This window comes from Macaca mulatta, chromosome 11, assembly GCF_049350105.2.
Source record: "Macaca mulatta isolate MMU2019108-1 chromosome 11, T2T-MMU8v2.0, whole genome shotgun sequence".
NCBI classification, from domain to species: Eukaryota; Metazoa; Chordata; class Mammalia; order Primates; family Cercopithecidae; genus Macaca; species Macaca mulatta.
This window is the reverse complement of record NC_133416.1, coordinates 27,179,599-27,198,451: the sequence shown is the minus strand read 5'-3', so window position 1 is coordinate 27,198,451 and position 18,853 is coordinate 27,179,599. Positions and strand designations below refer to the sequence as shown.

The 18,853-nt window shown below is 40.9% G+C and overlaps 1 protein-coding gene across 3 annotated transcripts in view; it reads left to right on the top strand.

The window, feature by feature from the left end:
* BCAT1 (branched chain amino acid transaminase 1) overlaps nucleotides 1–18,853 on the top strand; it is a 136,908-nt gene that overhangs the window by 93,154 nt on the left and 24,901 nt on the right. For all 3 annotated transcript variants that reach the window (XM_015151294.3, XM_001101021.5, XM_015151295.3), the window contains exons 6-7: nucleotides 5,312–5,475; nucleotides 13,986–14,128. In XM_015151294.3, the coding sequence (XP_015006780.2) occupies nucleotides 5,312–5,475; nucleotides 13,986–14,128 (307 nt within the window). The remainder of the gene's footprint in view (nucleotides 1–5,311; nucleotides 5,476–13,985; nucleotides 14,129–18,853) is intronic.

The window sequence follows — 18,853 nt, the reverse complement described above, 5'->3', positions numbered from 1 at the left end:
CCAGCCAGCTATAGCAGCTTTTCCTATATAAACACAGTATGAATTCAGTGCTCTCGTTTTCCTGACCCTCACAGCTTTCAAACCCTGTATGGACCACTGAGTTCTCTCCCTTGCAGCACCCCTTAGTCCAACCTTCTTTACTATTTTCCCCTTTAACAATTTCACCCTCTTTCAAAAGAACTGGCAGTATTTTTTTTAAAAAAAAGAGAACAGGCTACTCTTCGAATTAAAAAAACAAAAATTGCGTTGCTTTAGGAAAAATGCTCTTCTGTCTTTTCCAATTATCTTATTTCTTCTGCCTCTCATCTGCCTTGCCTAGGCAGAATTATTCCCAAGCCTGCACATGCTCTTGCGCTTCTCTGCCTTGTGGGCCAAAACATAGGCTAATAGTACTCTTCTCAGCTCACTGAGCTCTTTCCTGCCATCATTCAAATCACCTCTGAAATCCTGCCTTTCGATAAAGTAATTTCTGACTGACCCAGAGGGAAGTGATGATTTTCTCTGTGACATGTCTTTTTGTTTTCCATCACACTCAGTGTCTTGTCCTTCCGTGCAAAATGTCCATGTATTTAAAATCCCTTGTATATGTATTTGCCGTTTATTTGTGAGGTATAGCCCCTGAAGTAAAAAAAAGTCTTTATTTTTTTTAACACATCAGCGTCTCAGTTTCAAAGTCAATGTGGTCTCTTGAGAAGTTAAACACGCTGCATTTGAAATTTTATATTTCTCATTTTTCATGTTTTTTTTTAAAAGCCCCTTTCAATTCCTCATGTATTTGAATATTCCAGGAAGCTAGTAAAAAGCCAAAGTGTTAAAGTGTTTATAAGGAAATATAACTCGTCGAAACTGACTTACACAGTTCATCAGCTGTTGTCATCCATATGTTCTCATTATTTATGTGGCTTTTGCTTTATTTAATCAGATGACTGAACTTATCATCGTGGAATTTTGCTAATAGTTGTTTAATATTATATAATAACATACTCTTGTGTGAAACAAGTTAATTGACTTTCTTTTTTTAATTTTAAAAAAATTTATGTGAGAGTCAGGAGTTACATGTGCAAGTTTGTTACATGGGTATATGTTGTGATACTGAGATTTTAGCTTCTAAGGATTTCATTGCCCAAGAAGTGAACATGGTACACTGTAGGTAGTTTTTTCTAAACACTTTTCCCCTCCCCCTCTTTTGGAATCCCCAGTGTTTATTGTTCCCATCTTTGTGTCTATATGTACCTAATGCTCAGCTCTCATTTATAAGTGAGGACATGTGATATTTGGTTTTCTGCTTCTGTGTTAATTCATTTAGGATAGTAGACTCTAGCTGCATCTGTGTTGCTACAAATGACATGAGTTCATTCTTTTTTATGGCTACGTAATATTCCGTGGTTTATATGTATCACATTTTCTTTGTTCACTCCACCATTGATGGTCACCTGGATTGATTCCATGTCTTTGTTATTATGGACAAGGCTGTGATAAACATATGAGTGGAGTTATCTTTTTTGTATAACAATTCATAGTAAAATGCTCTTAACAGCAGCACTAAATTGCTCTTAAAAAGCAATTTAGATTGCTTTTCAGGCTAGAAGGGATATTTGAAACATAGAAACAAATAATGACTCCTAAGCATAGAAACTGACCCAATCATAAAGCTCTCTTCCTCTCTTTCTGCCTTGTGTTAGACCTTATTTATTCCGTCTTAAAGCACTGTGACCATTTTCAGTGAAATCGCAGTTTCATTCATGAAAAGACAATGAATTGGTGTAAGTAATCATTTAAGGATGAAGGTGACTAGTCTGTGATCAACACCAGTACTTGAAGTACTTGTAAAACATGAATTGACTTGGTTAAATTGTAGAAAATAAAGTATTAGTACACATAAACACATTTTCTCTCAGCATTGAAAAATTCTAGCCTATAATTTACCTGCTTGCTAAGAATACAAATATTACTTAGAGGTTTATCAAGACCTTTTTCTAGAAATGGATTTAATGTACAGAATTACTCCGTTTTCTATCTGTGCTCTGTATACTACCACCTAGTGGAATAAAATGCAAATTTGCCTGTCAATATCAGGAGAAGAAAATAAATAAAGTGAAATTTATTTCAGGAAAATATTTTCATAATGCATTATTGTTATTTCTTTTAGTATAATGTAGTTTGCATAAAATACATTAGTTCAGAGTGAAAAAAGTCCCAGCCATTTTTGCGATAGCTATTAAAATGCTATTAGCTTGTCCACAAATAAGCTATTCTATTCAGAAACTTAGAAGCTAGGTAAATTATTGAGACTATGCCAGCATATTATATCTCTAAATTACGTTGAGAAGCTTCTCTTAATTCCTCATCACTAGGGCAGATTAGTCCATTTTCACACCACTGTGAAGAACTACCTGAGACTGGGTAATTTATGAAGAGAAGAGGTTTAATTGACCCACAGTTTTGCAGGGTTACCATGACTGGGAGGCTTCAGGAAACTTACAGTCATAATAGAAGGTGAAAGGGAAGCAAGGACCTTCTCGTGGCAGCAGGAGAGAGAGAGAGCACAGGGGAAGTGCCACATGCTTTTAAACAATCAGATCTCATAGAACTCACTCACTGTCACCAGCACAGCAAGGAGGAAATTCACCCCCATAATCCTATCACCTCACACTGGGCCCCTCCTCCAATTTGACATGAGATTTGGACAGGGACACAAATACAAACCATATCATAGGATTCGTTAAAGAATCTAACATATTCTGCTTCAAGGCACTCATGAAATGAAGGTGTCATTTCTTAACTGAGAGGTTAAATAAAAGTGCAGAGATGAGATGGTTCAGTTTTATCGTAGCTGGGAAGAAAAGCAGGTGTGTAGTATGCTTAGGTTTTTCCTCCCAAACAGTGAAACCAAAAAAGGCAAATGAAGCTTTAAGGCACTTTATCCTTTATTGGTAGGATGGTCCTCCTTGAATCTTCAGCCTCCGTTAAGGAGCAAACACAAGCTAACAATCAAAACCTGTTGTTGCTTGCTGACGGATATCTCTGACATAGTCTTTTTTTTTTTTTTTTTTTTTTTTTTTGAGATGGAATCTCGCTCTGTCACCCAGGCTGGAGTGCAGTGGCCAGATCTCAGCTTACTGCAAGCTCCGCCTCCCGGGTTTACGCCATTCTCCTGCCTCAGCCTCCCGAGTAGCTGGGACTACAGGCGCCCGCCACCTCGCCTGGCTAGTTTTTTTTTTTTTTTGTATTTTTTAGTAGAGACGGGGTTTCACCGTATTAGCCAGGATGGTCTCGATCTCCTGACTTCGTGATCCGCCCGTCTCGGCCTCCCAAAGTGCTGGGATTACAGGCTTGAGCCACTGCGCCCGGCAACCGCCGTAGGTTTGTTGTGGCCACCCAGGCCCTTTGGTTATCATGTTCCCATGGAATGCTAATGAAATTAGACTCCCGTTTCCTAAGGTGGCATGCCTTTCAGATAGCATTGGTGTGCGCTTGTGCAAACACATTTGTTTATGCTCATTAATATTTTACCTGCCTGATTTTGGTGGTCTGAGTGTTGAGCAGTGGGTGAGGGACTGTGGGGCAATGGATAGTAAGGGGAAGTTTAATTGAAGTTCAGATAAAAATATCCCTCAAGAAACATTACAAAGCCACAAAATCAGCGCAAGTTGAGTCTTTTCTATTGTAAAGATTCTCTTTCTTTTCCTGACAGATCCCCATTCCTATCCAGGTAGAACAGGCTCTAGTGAAGATTGGACACAAGTGGTTTATGGCCCAAAACTCTTAACCTAATAGTCCTGCCTTGTTTTTTTTACTTCGTGTGGTCTTGAATTGCTGAGGATAGCCCAGTGATCATTTCTATCTTAATATGTAGCCTTCAAAATGTTGGGTCTCTCGGTTTTCTTCCTTAATAAACAATGAACCCTAATTACTTATAACTGCTCTTGTGCTGGAGGAATTGGCATGATTTTGCATTGTGGGCTACTGGCTTTACAGTGTTTGTGGGAAAGATGGCCTTCTATCTTTGTTATTTATAAGTCATTCATTCCCTGTTTTTTTTTTTTTAATGATATTGTTAAATAAAAAACTTCAGCCAAATTAAATTTAAAAGGATTTAATTGACCAAAGAGCCATTCGCAACTTGGGCAGCCTTCCCAGCCAGAGTAGACCCTGTGGCTTCAGTGCAGCCTCATGGTGGAAGAGGATTTATGGACCGAGAAAGGAAAGTGACATACAGAAAACAGAAATGAGGTTCAGAAACAGCTGGATTGGCTATAACTCAGTGTTTGCCTTATTTGAACAGTTGGCCACATTTGATTGGCCAAAACTCAGTGATTGGCACAAGAGTAGGCTACAGTCTGTTTATATGTTCATTTAGGTTATAGTTCATGATGTACAGAGAAACCTTTAGGCCGAGCTTAAAATAATGTAATGAGGCAGCTGTAGGCAAAACTTGATTTAACAGTGCTTATCCCTCTGTTGAAGCTGTACTCTTGCTACCTGCTAGTTGATGTGGGCAGGTGTGCTAATGGCACATTCCCCTCCACCTACCACCAGCTGAAGCCTGCCGTGTCCTGAAGCAGTCACTTAGGCTGTGAAACAGAAGGATGAATTAGAGGCCGGGCGCGGTGGCTCAAGCCTGTAATCCCAGCACTTTGGGAGGCCGAGGCGGGCGGATCACAAGGTCAGGAGATCGAGACCACAGTGAAACCCCGTCTCTACTAAAAAAAATACAAAAAATTAGCCGGGCGCGGTGGCGGGCGCCTGTAGTCCCAGCTACTCAGGAGGCTGAGGCAGGAGAATGGCGGGAACCCGGGAGGCGGAGCTTGCAGTGAGCCGAGATCGCGCCACTGCACTCCAGCCTGGGCAACAGCGTGAGACTCCGTCTCAAAAAAAAAAAAAAAAAAAAAGAAGGATGAATTAGAGAAGTAAATATTATATTTTACCCCCCAAAGACTAAAACCATGTCTGGGTTCTCCCCTTTCTCAATTCGCAATCAATGCAACCTTGAAAGGTGTTATATAGATAGTGGTTGGAAATATGTCTCTCCTCCAAAACCCTACTAATGCACAAAAGTGGACAAATCTAGCTATTTTGCTTAAAATCGTAATAACTCAGAAAGCAAAGCAAAATGAAATGTATGTGCTCCATTCTCAGGATGTCCTCCTTGAAAACCATTAGGCTTTGTGTAACTCGATTTTAAAAGTATGGTAATAGCTCCTGTCATTCGATGGCTCCTTCTGGGAGACAGATATAAATCTATTCTAGACTTTTAAGACTGGTGTCTACATTTTAAGTTACGGTTGTGTCTACTTCTGCTTTGTTGCAGCCTTCTCTTGGAGTCAAGAAGCCTACCAAAGCCCTGCTCTTTGTACTCTTGAGCCCAGTGGGACCTTATTTTTCAAGTGGAACCTTTAATCCAGTGTCCCTGTGGGCCAATCCCAAGTATGTAAGAGCCTGGGAAGGTGGAACTGGGGACTGCAAGATGGGAGGGTAAGTAAATCTGTCTCTGTCTAAAGGAAAGATTCCTTCATGACCGTTGAGTTAGTGCCATTTCACTTCAGTATGAACACATTTAGTACTTTTCAAACTTTAATGTTCATTGCGTTTCATGGTTAATTTTCAGTTTAATCTTTCAGCAAGCCAGCTATAGTAGCTTTTCCTATATAAACACAGTACGAATTCAGTGCCCTCGCTTTTAGATGTGCTAGTTTAAAGGATAGCCGATGGCCCTTCATAAGGGAGAAATACTGGATATGATACCTAGGCAAGAACTGAAGCAAGAAACTAACAAACATCACATCAGTGCTTTGGATTAACTGCCCCTGGGCACTGGTCTCTGGCTGCAGGCTGATGGCTGGCATTAAAGAGCATCTGGTCCTGAGACCTAGGCTCTCAGTTGGCTCCAGGGAGTCCTTTCTGGGGAAGGTGCCCGCCTCACTGAAGTGCTGTCTTCATTGCCACAGATTGTGGCCACACCTGCTGCCAACTGGCTGCGGGACAGCCCTGCTTTGGCTCTGTCAGGCCAGTCTCATAGGCCATATGTAGCTGGCAGGGAATATAAGAGCATTTAAAAAGTGTTGGACGATTTCAGGGGTGGACTTGGCCATGAGTTAGGAATGCCCCTATGGGTGAACGAGAGTAACTGGATTAAGCAGCATGGGTTCTTGCTTTGCATGTATCAAATGGTGCTGTTCACATACCCAGGGCAGCAGCTGTCCAAAAAGGTGTCCATGGCAGTCTTGTGGGCCCTGGTAGGACCTGTAGGTTCAGGAGGCAGGAGAGAGTCACATGACATGCTGCTGGGGTATTAGAGGCAATGACCACTGGATTTGACCCTTCTGTAGTCTTGCTGTATTTTTCTTTTCTCTCCTCACCTACCCAAAGGAAAAAAGAATGGTTATAAAAGTCATCCCCACTGGCAACTTTAGCAACTGCATTCCCTCAATGGGTCGAGAAATCCAAATGGAATGCGTTAAAACTAGGAAGTCTTTTCTCCTTCTGGCATAGAGCACACCTTCCTGTGTCCTAGGCTAGCCAGGCTGAACACTCCTTTTGTTGACTCTTGATTTCTTTTTTTACTGGTTCAAACTTCTTCACAGAGCATGTGCCTATGTACCACTGCATACCACATATATACCATAGAGAGAGAGTAAATAAACAATCTGGGTGAGATGTAATAAGGAAAAAGTTTCCTTTTTTAAAATATTGCTTTCTAGCTCCCCCTACCTGTCTAGGAAAAAGATAACATGGGGACACAGAAATTGCAGGGCAATCTTTATTAACCGGTTTTTGGGCAGGTTGTAATTTATTTGTAAATGATGATTTAATGCATTGTCGCAGAATACATGATCACTGTAGGGCAGTTAAAAATTAATGCTTTCAGTACAACACAGAGTGAACCCTAATGTAAACTATGAACTTGTGGACCACACTAATGCAAGATGATAATAATAAGAAAAACTGAGAGGGTAGTCGGGAAGGGGTGTAATAGGGGAATTCTGTTACTTTTTGCTCAATTTCTTTGTGAATCTAAAAGTGCTCTAAAAAAATAAAATCTATTATAAAATATATTTGATTCATTAGGCTCAGGTGGACTATGATCAATGGAAATTGACTTGAAATCTCTTAGGAAAGGAAGAGACTGGAGAAGAAAGTATTGAAATCATAAATTAAAAATGGCAAGAGGGAAGTTGGTAACCAAAAGGATGGGCATTTAACCTATATGCCTATCACTTCCAAAATGTTCTAGGGCTGTCTCCTATGCTTCTGACCTGGAGAAGTACAAGGGGAACAAAAGATTCCACATTTAGTATTATCCTGTTGAGTTGGCAAAGACATTTGGAGTCAACTTTAGTTGTGTGTATCATTACATCTGTAAACCTAATTAAGTCAACAATTACCCTTGAGCATTTTTTATGACAACCGTAGTCAACTGGTATTTTTAAATAACTATTGAGTCTCATAAGCTCAAGAACTTTCTGCTTTCTATCTAAGTGAATCTGAGGAAAAGAGAGAAGCTTTTTTTTTTTTTAAATTCTGAGATTATGCCACTATATTGAAGGTTTTGAGGTAGCATTATCCTTCTATTTCTAAATATACACAAGTGAGAAAAGCAATACAGTTGCACACAGCTGAAGGAGAGGCCCAGTACAATGGGCCTCACCTTGGTTACAAATTAAGATCATCTGGGAGTGTTACCAAATACTGATGCCTGGTTCCTTCCTCCAGAGATTCTGGTTTATTTGGTCTGGGGCAGAGACTGAGCATCAGGATTCTTTAGCATGCAGCCAAGCTTGAGAAGCACTGAGCTAGAGAAAGGTCTTGCCCTGTAGAAACATTTTTAGTCCCAGGTGATTCCTTAGTTAATTTGGGAGGAATAAGGCTTTCTGTCATTCTCTCTCTCTTTTTCTCTCTCTCTTGCACGTGCACACGTGCACACACACACACAAATTACCTCTCTCTCTTAGTTTTTTCTTTTTTTCATTGCATTCTGATTCTGCATTTAAGAGTACAAGCTTTGAAGTCAGAAAGACCTGGCTTAAAAACCTAACTGCCATAAGGGTGCATACATGTCATTATAGATTTGTCCAAATCCATAGAATGTACACCAGGAATGAACACTAATGAAAACTCTAGACTTCAGGTAATAATGGTATGTCGGTGTGGTTCATTCATTGCAGCAAATGTACCACTCTGGTGTGAGGCATTGGTAATGGTAGAAACTATTCATTTGGATGCGGAGAAGGGGATACAGGAAATCTTTGTACTTTCCTTTTAGTTTTGGTGGGAACCTAAAACTGCTCTGAAAAAACTTGAAGTCTTAAAAACAAACCAACCTACTTGCCTTGGGCATGTTACTTACCTGCTCTATGTATCAGTTTCCTCATTTATAAAGTTGCGGCAATAATACCTTGCACAGATTAAGTGAGATAATAGAAAGTGCCTAGGACAGTACTCGGCATATAGAAAGCTCTCAGCAAATGCAGTATGATAACCTAATGGTACCCTGATGGTTAAAAGCTTGGGCTTAGGAGTCAAGTGTCTGGGAGTTACACACTTAACTATCTGTGAGATCTTCTACAACTGAATCCTCTCTTTCTCCAAGTCTTCCAAAGAACAATAAAGTCTAGGGTTGTTTTTAGATGACTCAGTGAAATAACGTGGTTAAGTACTTAGTACCCAGTCTGGCAGGTATGGGTTACATATCTCTTATCTGAAATGCTTGGGATCAGATGTGTTTTGGATGTCAAATTTTGGAATATTTCTCTTTGAGCATCCCTAATCCGAAAAATTCGAAATCCAAATTGAGCATCATGTTGGCACTGAAAAGTTTCAGATTTTGGAGCATTTCGAAGTTTTGAATTAGGGATCCTCAACCTGTAGTAACCTCTCACCGTCACTGATGTTGTGAGGTTTTCTCACTGTCTCATTTCGTTTCCTGGACTCTCTTTATCTTAGAAGAAATCAGTTAAGTTTTACATAATAGAATTTATTCTTTTGGAGGGATGTATTTAATATGTCTATTCTCCCAGATATCTATTCTATTTAAAACTATGTTGAAATGTTTCTATGTCAATAGCTTTCTTACTTTTTCATTTTTCTGTTTCCTCCAAGAACATGTTTCTCTTATGAATATTGGCAGCACATGGGCGGGAACCCAACTATATTACCATGGTATCAGTTATCCTGTGGACATTAATCATATAGCTTACACCTGTGAGAGAACGTTGAGAAAATTAAAATTTGGGAGAATAAAGACCATCTATAGAATGTAATATATCAATCAATCAATCTAACACTAAACATAAGAAACCCTTTCCTTTTCAGTGCATTGAAATAGTCACTATCTTTAATTCTCTTTCCCTACCCAGTGCTTCATGAAGCTGAGGAGCTATGGTTTTAATTCAGCTACTTACTTTTCCTTCCTTCCTGCCTGCCTCCCTGCCTTCCTGCCTCCCTGCCTCCCTGCCTCCCTCCCTCCCTCCCTGCCTCCCTCCCTCCCTCCCTGCCTCCCTCCCTTCCTTCCTCCCTCCCTCCCTCCCTCCCTTCCTCCCTCCCTTCCTTCCTTCCTTTTTTTGATGGAGTCTTGCTCTGTCACCCAGGCTGGAGTGCAATGGCGTGATCTCGGCTCACTGCAACCTCCGCCTCCCGGGTTCAAGCAATTCTCCAGCCTCAGCCTCCCGCGTAGCTGGGACTACAAGCATGCACCACCACGCCCGGCTAATTTTTTTGGTGTGTTTTTAGTAGAGACGGGTTTCACCAGGTTGGCCAGGATGGTCACGGTCTCTTGACCTCGTGATCCACCTGCCTTGGCCTCCCAAAGTGCTGGGATTACAGGCGTGAACCACCGTGCCCAGCCTAATTCAGCTACACTTTTTTTTTTTTTTTTTTTTTGAGACGGAGTCTCGCTCTGTCGTCCAGGCTGGAGTGCCGTGGCGCCATCTCGGCTCACTGCAAGCTCCGCCTCCCGGGTTCACGCCATTCTCCTGCCTCAGCCTCCCGAGTAGCTGGGACTACAGGCGCCCGCCACCACGCCCGGCTAATTTTTTGTATTTTTAGTAGAGACGGGGTTTCACCGTGTTAGCCAGGATGGTCTCGATCTCCTGACCTCGTGATCCACCCGTCTCGGCCTCCCAAAGTGCTGGGATTACAGGCGTGAGCCACCGCGCCCGGCTCAGCTGCACTTTCAAAAGTGTGTATCCATTTGTATGTAGACGCTTCTTTGAAAGGCTAAATACTCATCTGGTAAGAATTCTCTATGTGTTTTTTAATGCAGTCTAAAAGGCATTTTGTATATGAAAAATAATTTATTTTCAGGTATGGTCAAACTTCACAGTTGTGTCTATGAATGAGAAAAAATTCAAGTAAAATAGTTATTGTTTTTTAGAGATGCAGTCTCGCTGTGTTGCCCAGGCTTGTCTGGAACTTCTGGCCTCAAACGATCCTCCTGCTTCGATCTCCCGAGTTACTGGGATTCCAAGCATGAGCCATCACACCCCACCAAAATAGTTATTTTTTAAAAACTTAATTTCATTAGGATATTGAATACAGTCTCATGTAACTCATTTTTTGGCTTTTATTGTTATTATTTATTTTTTCCAAACAACCCAATGAGGTATATAAAGCAGATATTTTTGTTTGCCAGATGGATTAAATGAGGCAAAGTGCAAGGGCTGTACCCAGGTCTGTTAACCACGGTCTTTCTACTGGACATCCCCTGCAATCTGGTTTATACTAATTATTAAAAAGCATTTATAATTTAACTCTATTTACTATCAATTATGAATAAGGTTTTTTGAATTTTTATGGTCATTAAACTATAGCTTCCTATCTGTTGTCTTTTTCATATTTATTTATCTATTTATATTTTTAATAGCTTCCTGTCTGTATACCAGACTTGCTTCATCTCCACATTGGCCAAGAATTTACATTTTGTCATCTGTATTTAGAAGTGTATGTTTTAAGGGTCTTTTAATGACTCTTTTTTTTTTTTTTTTTTTGGTGGCGGGGATGGAATCTCACTCTATCTCCCAGGCTGGAGTGCAGTAGCACGATCTCAGCTCACTGCAACCTCCGCCTCCCAGGTTCAAGTGGTTCTCCTGCCTCAGCCTCCCGAGTAGCTGGGATTACAGGTGTGCTCCACTACACATGGCTAATTTTTTATATTTTTGGTAGAGACGAGGTTTCACCATGTTGGCCAGGCTGGTCTCGAACTCCTGACCTCAAGTGTTCCGCCCACCTCGACCTCCCAAAGTGCTGGGATTACATGCATAAGCCACTGTGCCCAGCCCTTTTAATGACTCTTAACATTACCTTGGTGTGAGTCAACGTCATCATGTTCCAGTTGCAATCATCATGGTATGATGTCTGTTTTCCATAGTTTACTGGAATATTTCAGCTGTTAGTCAATATTCTTTCAGTTGCAAGTCAGAAAACCAACTTGAAATGATTTTTTTTTTTTTTGAGACTAGTTTCACTCTTGTTGCCTAGGCTGGAGTGCAATGGCCTGATCTTGGCTCACTGCAGCCTCTACCTCCTGAGTTCAAGAGACTCTCCTGCCTCAGCCTCTAGAGTAGGTGGGATTACAGGCATTCGCCACCACGCCCGGCTAATTTTTTTGTATTTTTAGTAGAGATGGAATTTCTTCATGTTGGTCAGGCTGGTCTCGAACTGCCTACCTCAGGTGATCCACCTGTCTCGGCCTCCCCAGTGCTGGAATTACAGGCGTGAGCCACTGCACCTGGCCTCAAAATGATCTTAAGCAGACAAGGGATCTATTGACTTATGAAACTAGGATGCTGGCAGTGGACTTGCTAGGGGTTAAAGAAATTATTTCCAAGTTTCTTGTGTCCTTTGCACATCCCCCTTTTCCTTCCCTTCTTCCTCTATCTCTGTCCTCTATCTCTGGTCAGAGCTTCTGGCTCCATGTTGGCCTAGGGCTCTGCTTCAGATGCTTTCTTCTGTGAAATGTGATCATGGACACAGCCGACCCCAGGTTTACATCATACCAAGTAAGCAACACCAGAAAGGAGAAAATGCCTATATTTCAGGTTATAGACATTAAAATGAGTGAATGTACCCAAAGGAGGAATCATGTGACTATCTTAGGTTAAATGCCCACCCTTTAATTGAGCTGCGGCAGAGCAAGATCCTATATTGTCATCAGCTGCGGTAGGGAAAGATGCTATATTATCAATCTAAGCATAATGACATAGCTCTATAGAAAGACCATGTTTTTTTTTTTGTTTTTTTTTTTTTTTTTTGAGACGGAGTCTCGCTCTGTCGCCCAGACTGGAGTGCAGTGGCCCGATCTCCACTCACTGCAAGCTCCGCCTTCCCGGGTTCCCGCCATTCTTCTGCCTCAGCCTCCCGAGTAGCTGGGACTACAGGCGCCTGCCACCGCGCCTGGCTAATTTTTGTATTTTTAGTAGAGACGGGGTTTCACCGTGTTAGTCAGGATGGTCTCGATCTCCTGACCTCGTGATCCGCCCGAAAAGACCATGTTTTTATAAGAGTATGGAATATAGTGGGAAGGGAGGCTGTGCAGATGAAAACAGTAAACATTCACATGTGGCTCTAATATTTAATTGTTATTATTATTTTTTTTTTTGAGACCGAGTCTCACTCTGTCACCCAGACTGGAGTGCAGAGTGCAATCTCGGCTCACTGCAACATTTGCCGCCCCCCACCCAAGTTCAAATGATTCTCCTGCCTCAGCCTCCCTAGTAGCTGAGATTATAGGCGTCCGCCACCACGCCCAGCTAGTTCTTGTATTTGCAGTAGAGACAGGGTTTCACAATGTTGGCCGGGCTGGTCTCAAACTCCTGACCTCAAGTGATCCGCCCATCTCGGGCTCCTAAAGTGCTGGGATTATAGACATGAGCTACTGCGCCTGGCCTCATGCTCAACTTTTATTTAGACAACAACACAAATTGTGATTTTACCCAGATGTAAAAGAGATACTCTAAGAGACCTAAACAGGTATTTTGTGGTAGATTACATTAATGTAATGTAGGAGTTTTACATTACTACATTTGTAGTCGTTTTAGTTGTTTTTCATTGTTTGTTTTTGTGTATTTCTGGGGATTTCATAGTGCAATGGGGGGTCTGGAATTTATTCCTGACCCCTGACTGTCTTATGGCAGTACTTCTCATACTTAGTTATACAGCCAGGAGTGTATGGAGGCAAGCAGCTATCACATTTATTTGAGGACTGTCATGTTTTGTCTAAAATATTCAACCCTATTTTATAATATACTCCATAGTTTTCCCATATAAGTTTAGATAAAAGATATACGTTAAAAGTATTATAACACTAAATTGTCATTCCAGAAAAATGTACTTTGTTCCTTTCATTTTAAATAATCTGGGATGAATGGTGCAGGCTGAGAAAAATAAGCTTTTGAAATACTTTTTGGTCAACATCAAGACTTTTAACATGTGTCCTATCTTTAACATTTAATATTTGTCCTATCTTTTCCGGGAATTGGGCATCATGTGTTCCTTGGATACGTTAGAAGGTCTTAGATAAAAGTGCGCACACTTGGTGCTCTTCTGCAGAAACTTGACAGAAGTTACTTCTCTAAACCTCCGTTTCTCATCTGAACAATGGAAATAATGATAGTGTCTACTTCGTAGTATTGATGTGAGATTGAAGTAATTCATGTAAAATTGCTTGGTGTGTGGAAACATACTCAGTAACTTTTAACTGTTCTCATTAACTTGGCTATTTACCTGTGTTCTTCTATTATTACTTCTCCAGTTAAGATTTCAAGGTTTCACATTGTTCTGTCTCTGATGAATGCAGTTAAATCACTTAGATTCTCTAAAGAGTTTTCCTTTAAGGTTATGCAGCTGACTACAGAGTGTGTATATATTAAGAACATAATACCTTCACTACGTCCACATGTGAATTAAGAACTCGAGGCTATCAGAGTGTAGAAGATGAGGGAGTGGGGATGAAATACGTTTGTAACCTGCATGTTTTCTCTTTCTTGAAGGAATTACGGATCATCTCTTTTTGCCCAGTGCGAAGCAGTGGATAATGGGTGTCAGCAGGTCCTGTGGCTCTATGGAAAAGACCATCAGATCACTGAAGTGGGAACTATGAATCTTTTTCTTTACTGGATAAATGAAGATGGAGGTAATCCACTCAGGTTTCACTCTGCACATTTCTCAGTCATTTTCAACAGGACCAGAAAGACAAGAGCTAGAAATTTAGTGCAAGGGAGTAAGTAGCACAGTCCCAGGCTGAGTAAGGACTACTGTGCTTTTGCTGCGCAAATAGACATGAGGTTTTTTGTTTGTTTGTTTTGTTTTTTGTTTTGTTTTTTTTTTTTTAAGAAGTGGAGTATCACTGTGTCACCCAGGCTGGAGTGTGATGGCGTGATCTCAGCTCACTGCAACCTCCACCTCTCTGGTTCAAGCAGTTCTGCTGCCTCAGCCTCCTAAGTAGCTGGGATTACAGGCGCCTGCCACCACACCCAGCTAATTTTTGTATTTTTTTTTAGTAGAGACGAGGTTTCACCATGTTGCCCAGGCTGGTCTTGAACTCCTGAACTGACCTCAGGTGATCCACCAGCCTTGACCTCCCAAAGTGCTGGGATTACAGGTGTGAGCTACTGCACCCAGCCGAGTTTCGATTTAAAGAAGCTCTAGAGGTTTTTCGTTTTTCGGGTTTTTTTTGTTTTTTTGCTCTAGATGTACTGATCATTGAGATATTGAGATGTCACATTAAGGGATTTAAGTTACCATGATTGGAAGATTTGCTTCCTTATCCCTTCTGCTGTTCCCCAACGATTTTCCTATCTGAACACCTTGCATTTGGAGATAGGTCTCAGATCAGGTCAATGGTCATTTACCATATACCGTATATAAAATGCTATAGTAATAAATGCAGTGTACTGATTCTACTGGAAGGATTTTGTGTACTATCTGGCTGTAATTCTTTTAACAATTGTTGCCCTTTCTACATATTTTGAAAATGTATCACAGTCTCTCCAAATTTACTCTAGAGCTCAGTTTGATTAAAGAACACCATTTTAAAAGACAAATCATGTATCTTGGGATTGTATCTAGATCCTGGTTCATTCAAGACAATTTCATATATCCACTATAGAAATCGGTATTTCTCTATTATCTTTAATATCCTGACTACTCATTACTTTTCTTTGCTGTTCTTTTTATTAGTTGGCAGAGACCACAGGGGTTCAGTGAAGTGTTGGCAATGTGTATGATATTGAATTAAATGGCCAATGGTGGGAGAAAAACAGGCATTTATTTCTATTAGAATTTTGATAATCATACCAAATTTAGAAACATATTTTTGGACTTGTTTACATTCTTAGGTTGTTCATTTCACAGTAGCAATTATAGAGACTAGAAATATAAATGATGTTTCCAAATACTTATGAAGTCTCAGTGGTTTCAATTAAATTTTTTAAAATGCAATTTATATTTGAAAGTAGCTACAGTAGCCTTTCTTGCTCTAGTGTTATTTGGCTATAAAAAGAGGAAAATGGTAATTTCGATGTGGCTGAATTCAGAGCTAAGTACTAATTTTAGTGTTAGTTGCAGAGACTAACAAGATGAGTCTTATATTGCAGTCAGAGGTAGAATAAACAGAAGGTATGATGAGTACGCCTTGTCCTGGGCTTGGCCATTGGTAATCCTTGGCATATGAAAAACCAGATACAGATCATTCTTATCCTTCCATTCCTGCTGTTTGTACTTGGCACTGTTTGAAAATAAAATTTATACTGGAATATTTATGATTTATAAATTTGAGTTACTATATGTGACATATAGCAAAAGCTACGCTTGGAAGATTGTAGCCAGTGTTGACCTCCGCACTTAGAAGATAATAGGCCGATTCAACTCTCCTTCCCATCTGGCCACTCTTACCCCCACCCCAAACTCCACCAAAAAACCACACAACTCAAAACAAAAACAGTTACATCATTCAGAGGTGGTACCATCATTATTTTTATGGATGGGAGATGTCACAATTTAAGTACACTCTGAATCAGAGCTACATGATTTAACCAGAAACACCAGAAACTGTCCTGGTGGAAAATTGTTCTTTATCCAAACAAGAATCATGAAACATTTCCACCATGTCTTTTAAAGGTCAGAATAGAAATGAGTGAATTTGTCTTCTGCCTCTTGCAAAATATACAAGACCTTAAGAGTGTTAGTTACTATTCAGGTTATGGTTGCCTGGGATAACTTTAGTTTTAATATACTCCTTCACTTTGGGGATGTTCATCTAACAGAAAAAATAAAATTCAGAATAAGGAGAAAGGAAATAGAATAAATATTTGAAGTAAATAGAATGTTAGGAAAAACTTTTGGGCTGAAAAAAAGACATGCAATTCTGAAATAACTTTGATTTATATCATATGGTTTTAGGAAACTACAATGAAGAATGAGTTGAAAATCAGCACAATATTGATTTTCACAAACGTTACCGATAGGAGGTATAAGCAGAGTTCTTTGGTAACAGCCTGCCTTCTTTTCATGGGTGCCCACACACACTGCTCCTGTTGGTTGAGATGGCTGGTGCAGGAAGGTGGATGGGGTGGTGGATAGTGTGTGTTCAAAGCACAGTGCCATGCACAGTCACTATGTGTGGCACTCAGCTTGTAAGCCATGGGAGTTTTGATTTCAGTAACAGCACCCATGGTGGTAAGATCACACATCATCACTCTGTTGATGAGTAATTTAACCCATACACTTGCTATTCACCATTTGAACAAAGCATTGTATCATATCCTGGACCCTGGAGATACCCTGAAAAATAAGACCCAGTCCTCGTGGTTGAGTTCACAGTCACTTTGGGAAAACAACCATGGCAATGAGTCTCGGTTTTGCTCAGACCATATCACGAGTCCTCTTGGACACGTCAGGCATGAATGTGGACTTGACTTGGAGCACTCTTCCTCAGATGTCTGTGCCGCTTGCTCTTTGACATCCTCCAAATCTTTGCTTACAAATCCCATTCTGAGTCCGGCTTTCCTTGAGCTCTTAATCAGAATCATAAACTACCTTTCCCATTTCTCCCCAGCATTCTCCATTGCTTTTCCTTCTTTATTTCCCCCTCTGTAGTCTAACATACTGTCAACACAATAAATGTTTAGCTGTGTCTATTAGAAAGTAAGCAGGGAGATACGTCAATTTTGTTCACTGCTGTATTCATAGAGCTTGAAACAGTAAACAGCACTCAATATGTATTTGTAGAATAAATGGCTAATTGTGCTGATGGTGTTTAGGGCACTTATGCAGACCTACATTCCTGGTTTCCATTAGTGTTTGACTTTGGGAAGTCACAGATGAATCCTGCTGTTATTGCTTCTAAATTCCTCATCTCCTAAAAATGATTTCTTTGTCAAAAACAAGCTGCATTTGTAGGTTCTGTTTTCCTCATGTTGGGCAATCTGGAGTGAGTTCTGGCTCTTGTAAGTATGTTTGTGGTTGCAGAGGAAAATGAATATTTCTCACCCAAATGTTGTCATGTCATCATCTCTGTCTGGCAACCAGAGAAGCAGATGTTCTGTTCCTTGACCTCAGGCTAGTGGTTACAGTTCTGGGTGTTAAATATGTTTCACAAAACAGCACTTGCACATGCGGGGCTGCTGTTTTCATTTAACTTGATGTAGTCTCAGAACTCAGCAAGCTTTAGGAAAGGTCCGGTTTGGGGGCACTGGAAGTGTGTGTGTGTGTGCGCGTACATACATATACACACACAAATAGATCCATACATTTATGTATCTAGTTGGCTAGCTATTGCAAAACACATGTTTATTTTGAGATCATCAACACTTCTAAACACGACAAAGAGTAGCCCTAAGAACATTGCCAAGAACAAATTTTCTCCTTTCCAGAAAGCAATTTTCAGCAGATGATTTTCAGAAACAAAATTCAAAAAAGCCATACTGCTGTATCCTAGCGAAGATAACTTATTCATTTATTTTTTACTCAAAAACATTTATTATATACACTCTGGGCTAGGCACAATGCCCGATTTTGAGGATAGAAGGATGAAGATAGAGTTTCGTATTCCAGATAGAGCTTGGCTGTTGGGCATGTCTGATGTAACCCCAGTGGAGTAGGCAAGCCCAGAACCACCGTGTACTGAGGGAGAGGGTGCTGGCCTCAGTGTCAGCACTCACTAGATTCAGACTCCTGGGTGTCAGAGGTGGGGAGGAAAGGGAGATGCTGAGTGCCAGAGGGTACTGTAAGGAGAGCTTGTGCCGCTGATGGATCACACATGATGCCTGTGGACAACGGTCCTCCTAGACCTCACAGTAGTTAGGGATGTCTGCAGTCTTCTCACAGTAGAGCAGTAGCTCAGCTTTGGAGTTTTGTTTCTTGAGTGTCTTCTTTTTTAGCCATATACATGCTTGAGCTCACTCTGACGAGCACATTACATTTGAATCTCAGAGGGCGAAGGCAGCATCTTCATACTTGTTGCTGGTGCTCCACCAGGTTTGAAAAATCACTAAAGATAGACTCTCAGGCTGGGCACGGTGGCTCACGCTTGTAATCCCAGCACTTTGGGAAGCCGAGGTGGGCAGATCATCTGAGGTCAGGAGTTCGAGACCAGTAGAGACGGTGAAACCTCGTCTCTACTAAAAATACAAAAATTAGCTGGGCGTGGTGGCACACACCTGTAATCGCAGCTACTCAGGAGGCTGAGGCAGGAGAATCACTTGAACCTGGGAGGCAGAGGTTGCATTGAGCTGAGATGGCGCCACTGCACTCCAGCCTGGGTAACGAGCAAAACTCCACCTTAAAAAAAAAAAAATTAGACTCTCCAAGGGCAGCGTGGAAGCAGAGACAAGCCTGAGTAGGCACGCACACTTCTTGG